We start from the raw sequence: 10,000 nt of genomic DNA, 5'->3' as shown, positions 1-10,000 counted from the left end.
TTGCTCTCATGGTAACACTTATATATATATATATTTAAGTGTTATTGTGTGTATATATATATATTTATATATATTTAAGTGTTGCTCTCATGGTAACACTTATATATATATATATTTAAGTGTTATTGTGTGTATATATATATATTTATATATATTTAAGTGTTGCTCTCATGGTAACACTTATATATATATATATTTAAGTGTTATTGTGTGTATTTATATATATTTAAGTGTTGCTCTCATGGTAACACTTATATATATATATATTTAAGTGTTATTGTGTGTGTATATATATATATATTTATATATATTTAAGTGTTGCTCTCATGGTAACACCCTCAGTCCACGGGCTGCTCCGTTAGCTCCACGCTAGCTTTACGTTAGCTAGCTAAACAGCGACGGAAAACTCTCCTGGCTTTTGTAGTTTTCAGGCCAAATAACAACATATGTCACAGAATGTCGCTCACAGTTAAAACCAGCCGGAAAATAAAATCAAAAGACGATATAGTGAAGATTAAATATCAGTTTCTCACCGGCAGTGAGCTCGCTTCGTGTCCGTCTGACAGCTGACTGTTTAAATGTCTCAACGGCTGTTTACACACACAGCACACGTCACTCTGTTTTCTGACCAAGAGCGCATGCGTGAAAGACGTAGGAAACAGAAAAAAAACGTTTTCAAAATAAAACACTAATATATATATTTTCTGTACAGTGTTTCTGTAGACGGTCGGCTCTTTTAAAATACACGTACCCATCTATTACAGTCTATGGTACCCATGCGAAGACAAAATACATTTAATCGCATAGTTTCCCGAAACAACCTTTTTTTTTTTTTACCTTCAGATCAAGCCATCAACATTTTTAAACAAAACATCCGGTAACTTGACGCATCTTTATTTACGTTGTAACATTTATGCTGTAAGTATATAGGAGTCATTTAGTCGTATTTTAATTCATTAGAATAATCCCCTTGACATGGACCATCTCGTTTGCGATTGGGTTTAGTTGTAAACATTTATAAAATTTGTGCTACAAATAAAAAAAAATATTATTATACAAAGTAAAGCAGTACAATAATTCTAATTCATTTATGCCCATTTTTTAAATTGTGATGTGTAGGCTACCTCCTCTACTCACGATAAATAAAAAAAAACAAAACGATTTATATTATTTTGTAAATCGCCATTGCCTCCTGCCTACTGCGCATGCGCCACTCGCATCCCGGAAGTTTTGAACTGTCTTTGGCGGACATCCTAAACTTGCCCAGACTTATCCATGAAAACACACATTTCTCTGTCCTTTCGCCTTGACTTCCAAAACAGTGAGTGACAGTTTATACTCCTGTTGACCACCTGAGCAGGTAGGCAGAGAGAAAAGTTTGACAAAAAACGTCTTTGTAGGACATTATCAGCTGAATGAAAGAAAGTTAGAAACGCTCTTTAAAGCTCATTTCATGAACAGAATAAACTTTACAATCCAGTGCACTGAATTATAATGTGTCAGGTTTTGTGTTTTATACAATCACCTCCAGATACCCCGGGCTGAAGCTCCCTCCAGGCCCGCCTGCTGAGCTGATGTCCGGCTTCCACCTCGTCCCGGTGCACGGCGGGGGTCCCATCCACCTGCCGCCGGGGGACACGGTGCTGGGCAGGGGTCCCTTCCTGGGAGTAAGTCCGGTTTATGTATGAGGGGTGGGACTCACCAGAAGCCCCGATGTGATACTTTGAGTCACGATTCGGTATCATTGTGATTTTTAAACATTTTGCGATTTAACTTCTTTAAACTTATGTCCACAAAATGAAACTAAATCAAGAAGTGTTTGGTCCAATAAGAATCTGAACTGAACTGAAGACAAACATGTATGGACGACTTAACAGTGTGTAAGCCCTTAAAGGGGACATGTGTCAAATAAAAAACATGTGAGTTCTTAAAAAGAGTCTTAGAGATAACATTCACTCACTCAAATATCTTTTGTTCACCATCAAGTGAACTAAGGTATGAAGGCTATGGGTTAACATAATGATGTGTGTGCGTGATGTAATCACACCCAGAGGCTCCTGGAGGATCGCAGCTCTCCCTCTGAACCACCAGGGGGCGCTGTCGTCCTGGGAACATGGGAGCAGCTGGACTGGTTCTAACACCTGGTGTAGTCTCTGATGGTGTACAGGGTTTTCTTTAAAGCTCTGATCCATCAAAGATTAAACATCACTATGCAGATATCACGATCTGGTAACCATGGTACCCGTTTCAGTTTCAGGTGTTGTCCAATAAGTGATGCATCTTTGATCTGGAAGAGAATGATTCAGTTCGTCTCCTCCCGTATTTATTCCCTCGCCGCACCTTTTGTTTTGTTTAAAATGATTCTTCAGTTTTATCTCATCATGTTTTATCTTTTGAATACTCTCACTCTTTATCCTGCTATGAAGCAGATTGATGTTCCTTGGATCAGTCGTCCTGACGGAGTCGTCAGACGTCTAACACACATCTGATCTGAATCATTTCCTGCTGAAGCTCATGCCCTGTTTTTATTCTTCACGTGCTCTCAGGTCAGCGATCGGAGAGTGTCCAGAAACCACGGGCTGCTGGAGAACCTGAACGGACAGCTGCGCCTCAAACCAGTACGTTTGTCTTTCTGTTTGTTTCCTCTGTGTTGCAGAGAGCAGCGGAGGAGGACAGCTTTGTACAGAAGTATCAGAGCTGTGAGCATGAACGAGTTCATCACATTAACCTCATGTTTGTCCCTTCAGGCTCTCCGTAGATACTCGTCCTCAGTGTCTCCCTGTAGTCTCACTGCTGCATCTCTGAATGTCTCATTTCACTTTAACAAACTCTCACACAGTAATATCCACCTGATGACATCACACTGACCTGATGACATCACACACTGACCTGATGACATCACACTGACCTTATGACATCACACACTGACCTGATGACATCACACTGACCTGATGACATCACACACTGACCTGATGACATCACACACTGACCTGATGACATCACACACTGACCTTATGACATCACACACTGACCTGATGACATCACACACTGACCTTATGACATCACACACTGACCTGATGACATCACACACTGACCTGATGACATCACACACTGACCTTATGACATCACACACTGACCTGATGACATCACACATTGACCTGATGACATCACACATTGACCTGATGACATCACACACTGACCTGATGACATCACACACTGACCTGATGACATCACACACTGACCTGATGACATCACACACTGACCTGATGACATCACACACTGACCTTATGACATCACACACTGACCTGATGACATCACACACTGACCTTATGACATCACACACTGACCTTATGACATCACACACTGACCTGATGACATCACACACTGACCTTATGACATCACACACTGACCTGATGACATCACACACTGACCTGATGACATCACACACTGACCTGATGACATCACACACTGACCTTATGACATCACACACTGACCTTATGACATCACACATTGACCTGATGACATCACACACTGACCTTATGACATCACACACTGACCTGATGACATCACACACTGACCTTATGACATCACACACTGACCTGATGACATCACACACTGACCTTATGACATCACACACTGACCTGATGACATCACACACTGACCTGATGACATCACACACTGACCTTATGACATCACACACTGACCTGATGACATCACACATTGACCTGATGACATCACACATTGACCTGATGACATCACACACTGACCTGATGACATCACACACTGACCTGATGACATCACACACTGACCTGATGACATCACACACTGACCTGATGACATCACACACTGACCTGATGACATCACACACTGACCTGATGACATCACACACTGACCTTATGACATCACACACTGACCTGATGACATCACACACTGACCTTATGACATCACACACTGACCTGATGACATCACACACTGACCTGATGACATCACACACTGACCTTATGACATCACACACTGACCTGATGACATCACACATTGACCTGATGACATCACACACTGACCTGATGACATCACACACTGACCTGATGACATCACACACTGACCTGATGACATCACACACTGACCTTATGACATCACACACTGACCTGATGACATCACACACTGACCTTATGACATCACACACTGACCTGATGACATCACACACTGACCTTATGACATCACACACTGACCTTATGACATCACACATTGACCTGATGACATCACACACTGACCTTATGACATCACACACTGACCTGATGACATCACACACTGACCTGATGACATCACACACTGACCTGATGACATCACACACTGACCTTATGACATCACACACTGACCTTATGACATCACACACTGACCTGATGACATCACACACTGACCTTATGACATCACACACTGACCTTATGACATCACACACTGACCTGATGACATCACACACTGACCTGATGACATCAATCACTGACCTGATGACATCACACTGACCTGATGACATCACACACTGACCTTATGACATCACACTGACCTTATGACATCACACACTGACCTTATGACATCACACTGACCTCGACATCACACTGATCTTATGACATCACACACTGACCTGATGACATCACACACTGACCTTATGACATCACACACTGACCTTATGACATCACACTGACCTTATGACATCACACACTGACCTGATGACATCACACTGACCTGATGACATCACACACTGACCTGATGACATCACACTGACCTGATGACATCACACTGACCTGATGACATCACACTGACCTTATGACATCACACACTGACCTGATGACATCACACACTGACCTGATGACATCACACACTGACCTGATGACATCACACTGACCTGATGACATCACACACCGACCTGATGACATCACACACTAACCTGATGACATCACACTGACCTGATGACATCACACTGACCTGATGACATCACACACTGACCTGATGACATCACACACTGACCTGATGACATCACACTGACCTGATGACATCACACTGACCTTATGACATCACACACTGACCTTATGACATCACACTGACCTTATGACATCACACACTGACCTGATGACATCACACTGACCTTATGACATCACACTGACCTTATGACATCACACACTGACCTTATAACATCACACATTGACCTCACACATTGACCTCACACATTGACCTTATGACATCACACCCGGGGGGGGGGGGGGGGGGGCAGATCAATTCTGTTTCACTTCATAACCTCCCCGTCTGGACTGCTGGGATGGAGTCCTGTCACGGGTCACTGTGGTGGTGGTTGTGACGCCCGCGGTGGTCCTAGCGCAGCCGTCAGGGGTTCGAATCTGACCTCCACCCTTTTTGCTGCATGTCACCCCACAGTCTCTACCCCATCACCCGTCTCCCCCCGTCCCCGTCCCCCGTCCCCATATGAAACATTTACCTGAGATTTTTGTTTCTTTATCTTCAGACCCACTTCAACCCGTGCTTCATGCAGTCGTCCCCGGCCGATGACCCTCGACCTCTGCAGAAAGGCTCCTGGTACCCTCTCCGTCATGGAGACGTTTTCTCTCTGCTGCCCGGGCAGTTCATGTACGAGGTGGTGGCCGTGGGCGGAGAGGAAGAAGAAGAAGAACGCACTCCCAGGTAAGAGCGCTCTAAAAGCACTCCAAGATCAAAACAGGACTCTCCTTCACTGCCCACGGCGTCTGAGACGATAATTAAATCCAGACAGAAGAGGCTGCACCTCGTGTCTTTTGTCTTCACAGAGCAGGCGGGTCAAACGCCGTCTCATTTAAATGTTGTCTGTTGACTCAACATAAAAGGAAGAGGCAAAATGAGGGAGAAATGAGACGAGTGTCGTCGTCATGATCTGAGAGTTACGCTCTGAGAGTTACGCTCTGATTGAAGATCAAAGGAGCAGAGAAGGTCACTGGAGCTCATGTCTCCTCTGTTCAAACCAGCTGATACAAGCAGGGCTTGACATTAAGCTAAATGGGCCACTGGTTTTCAAAGATCACTGGCCCAGGAACTTTACTTTTGATTTGAAGAATAACAGTCACCAATTTACTCTTGAACCATTCTGATGCGAGATTAAATTACAACTTTTATTTCATTAATTGAGCTCTAATTATAAACTTATATTTATTCACCATGCTGCTAACTGTAAGAGTCTACTTAATCTGATATTAATATGAGGCTGTGATAGATCTGAATCTCTCCTTCTTTGTTCTCTGTGAGAAACTCTTCATCCTTACATCTTTACTTTAGGAGCTCTCTTAAGGGCTAAGATGCTTTGTGAATTACTTTGATCTTTAGCAGGATCTAGTCTTTAACTTTAACGTGTTCCAGCGCAACGTTTTTAAGATAATTACTGACAAAACACCGGTATGACAGGAGAGCGCTGTGAAATTCAGAACGTGTTACTGTCTATTTTTCTTTTGTCAGGCAGTATTTGAACTGGACCGAGCGGAACCAGCTGAACGTGCTGACTCTATCAATCATTCATCTGGGCCAGTTATAATGTCGAGCCCTGACTCGTGAAGAATTAATATCAGTTATACCATAACATCTTCTAGATCAAAACACTCCCACCCGCTCCGCTCCTACAACATGTTGTCCGTTCACTGTGCTCGTTTACATCCAGGAAGTAGAGCGAGGAGCGCAGGCCCGTTAATCGGAGCTACTGCCCGTCTGTGGCTACAGCCCCTGCTAACATTTGAGCGCCATCGAAGGAGAAGAAGAAAATATGAATAAGTCGTTCAGCTGACGTAACTCTGGTGCCGACGAGCGGAGATGATGGCGTTAACCGTTTAGTCGACTAAACGCGCACATCCCTGACGACAGTACATTTGTAATTTCATGTGAACAAAGTCATCATAAGATCAAAAATTGGTCATGTTTTGATGTTAAAGTTGTAAAGTTAAGGGGCAACAATCGAATTATGATGATGAGAAAAAGTCATTTTTGAAGGAGACCATCAGGAGAGCAGGAAGCTGCATGAATCAAATGAAGTTACACTTTAGAAAACGTATCAGCAGAAATGACTTTCTTCCTCGTGTAAGTGCACGCGGCCGGCTGATATCGTCCCTCTGACCACGGACTCAAAGTACAGCGCCCCCCTCAGAATATCGTCAGACGTGTTTCTCCTGACAGTTTGACTTCTTCCTGAACTGTTCAGACTTTATTCTCTCGTTATATTAAATTATCTTTCCTTCTGTCGTTCTTTCAAATATCACTTCCTTTAGAAACAGCCAGCTGTTTGGAGAAGAAGAAGAAGAAGAAGAGGAACGTCCGGTTTCACCTCAGCCAGATGTGGAGCCTCCTCCTCCTCCTATTGGTCAGGACAGAGAACAGCCTCAGGAGGAGCCTGAGGCAGCTGCTCCGTTACACATCGAGGAATCTGAAGATCTGCCCACGAGTCTGAACAAGGTTTGTAAACTTTAGACCCGTACAGTTAAAAATTAGACCAGAAAACAATGTTGGGGTTGTATCAAGTCAACTTTGGTTATATTCTTTAATAATTATACTTAATTATTAATAATATAAATAAAATATCATTAAACTATGTTTAATCTCGTTTTGGGGCACCAACCTGTAATCAGGTAAATATAACCAAAATATCACTCAAATCAGTCTCACATTAGTTATTTAATTACTAATATTATTAATAATGAATTAACTATATTTAATAAATTGAAGGCGTGAAATCCGTACACAAAGCCTTCGCACCCAGCTTATATCACAATGTAAATACACCAGTAACCACAAACAACTGCTCTCCTAAATTATAACAGAATTTATTTAAACAAAGCAACATCAATCCAAAATCAATGAACTTAATTAAAACAAATAACTATTATAAACTAATCTAAGAAACAAACATTATCAAGCAAAGGCTTGTGGAAGGGGTGTGTGTGTGTGTGTGAGAGAGAGAGAGAGAGAGAGAGAGAGAGAGAGAGAGAGAGAGAGAGAGAGAGAGAGAGAGAGAGAGAGAGAGAGAGAGAGAGAGAGAGAGAGAGAGAGAGAGAGGGAAGAAGAAAGGGGGGGAGATGGCTTCGTACCCTCGTGGTCGTTCACGATGGCGCAAACCTAACAAAGACCTGGGTGCTGTGCTTGTGTGGATGAAAGGGAGAGAGAAGGGGGGGGAAGATTACTTCGTCCCACGTGGTCGCCCTTCCGATGGCGCACACTAACAAAGGCCTAAATGTGGCCTTAAGGTCTAAAAGAGACTGAGTTCGGCCCTACACAGTCTGTGTCTCTGAGGCGTCTGGATAGCCGCGAGTGTATAGATCTCTGTGCGTAATGGCGCGGTGGTGGAGTTGGTCTCCAGATGTACGTTTACACAGGAATATGTGTGTGTATGTTCGTAGAGGGAAATAAAAGAGAATAAAAGAGAGAAATGCGTGCCTGAAGAGGCCGGATCACAGTCCGACTCCCGCGCCACAACTCGGAGTAATTCCCTTCATTCACAGAAACAAACCAATAGCCGAATTCAGGTTAATACGCTTACACTGGCCTTTCTGATCAGAAGAGTAATTACCCGGTTATAACGCTGTTACGCTAAACACATATAGGACGCAGCGGTCCGAAACAACAAGAGTTTTAAACAGTTTAAAACTCAGGACGCAGGTCCAACAAAGATAAAAATTACAGTTTCTGCTTTGATCAACAATTGTTAAAAACACTCTCTAAAGCTAATTCTGCCCACACCTAATTAAGCCTCACTTGTGAATCGCTTTGTCCGCGATTGGTGAAAGGAAAAAGAGTCCGGCGATGGAGCAGATCTTCTGTCCGTCCTGGTGCAGAGGCGTCTGATGGCGGCGAGGGTCCCTTACGGCGAGAGCGGCTTTCGTTGGTTCTCCGTCGAGTGGAAAGATGTCCTTTGATGTCCTTTCGTTGCAGGACGGAATAAGACCGTTATCTTTCTGATAATCTGTTATAGTCTGACCGCTCTCCGAGAAAACTGAGATGTGTTCACTGGACAATCCGAGCTCGGAATTAGAACACTGCCGCCGCGGATTACCCTGCGCGCCAAAACTTAAACAAAGGAAGATTGTTGCAGGAAACAGGCAGATCTTCTTGGGTCTCCGAGCACCGAAGGTCAGCGCGTGAAAGAGAGCGAGCAATGGAAGTCTCAGAGTTTTGTAGCCTGGCCTGCTCCATGGGGGTCTACCTCAGTCCCCTCCAATGAGGAGAGAGAGGTTCCGGTCCCCCCTTTACTTCACACGTAGGTGTGAAGTACCGCAGGGGATTCTGGGATTAAGAGTCCTTTTTAGGCCTCTTTGTGATCTCAGTGAATAACTCAAATGAGGCTTTTACAGAGGTGCAGGCCCAAGTCCACTGCCTGACTGTTCTATAGCCTGCGTGGCCCAACAACAAGTAAACGACTGTTACCCCGAGAGAGTTACATCGCCGCCATTTCAGACTGAAGAAACCTTCTGTAACTAAATGTTTAGACAGCAGTGTTGGACATGCAGGAAGTCTTGACCAGGATCTGAAACCTGGATCAGTTTTAGTTCTTGCAGCAGCTGATATCTGTTTGTCGTCCCCCCCCCCCCCCATCATGCAGACAGAGTCGCCTCCACCTACAGAAAGGAAGGCTGCTCCAGGTGAAGTCAGTCCGTTCAAACACAAGAGGAGAGTTTTACCTGCGTGGATGATGGCGGCTGCAGCAGCTTCTTCCTCCAGCCCTAAAGGTACCACATGGATCATGAACAACAACGCAGCAGCCAGTATGTCCCTCCTTCTAACTTTAGATTCTGCTCCTGAATGCTCTGGATTTGTTTGGACCAGAGAAGGTAGGCGCTTTTAAGACACGCCCCCACACGGCCATTTTGGACGCCCCTCGGTTTGTCAGATATGAGAGCAGTTATCAGGTCAACAGGTGTTGCAGCGATGGAAGCGGGCAAGAGAAGTGGTTCAGATAGAAGTGATTGGTACCCGACCTAAAAAG

At 44.1% G+C, this 10,000-nt stretch overlaps 2 protein-coding genes across 2 annotated transcripts in view; one reads left to right on the top strand and one right to left on the bottom strand.

The window, feature by feature from the left end:
• The window catches only part of LOC136180523 (F-box only protein 48), a 6,902-nt gene extending 6,278 nt beyond the window's left edge, over positions 1–624 (bottom strand). Inside the window, exon 1 of the mRNA XM_065960557.1 lies at positions 534–624. The gene's annotated coding sequence lies outside the window, so the exon portion shown is untranslated. The remainder of the gene's footprint in view (positions 1–533) is intronic.
• A 595-nt stretch (positions 625–1,219) lies between these two features.
• Positions 1,220–10,000, top strand: part of aplf (aprataxin and PNKP like factor) — a 14,733-nt gene continuing 5,952 nt past the window's right edge. Inside the window, 6 exon segments of the mRNA XM_065955543.1 lie at positions 1,220–1,360; positions 1,532–1,667; positions 2,547–2,618; positions 5,516–5,691; positions 7,293–7,476; positions 9,617–9,853. Of these exon segments, the coding sequence (XP_065811615.1) occupies positions 1,575–1,667; positions 2,547–2,618; positions 5,516–5,691; positions 7,293–7,476; positions 9,617–9,853 (762 nt within the window). The 5' untranslated portion in view covers positions 1,220–1,360; positions 1,532–1,574.

The sequence above is a fragment of the Labrus bergylta genome, chromosome 1 (assembly GCF_963930695.1).
Source record: "Labrus bergylta chromosome 1, fLabBer1.1, whole genome shotgun sequence".
Classification (NCBI taxonomy): domain Eukaryota; kingdom Metazoa; phylum Chordata; class Actinopteri; order Labriformes; family Labridae; genus Labrus; species Labrus bergylta.
This window is presented reverse-complemented; position numbering and strand designations above follow the sequence as displayed.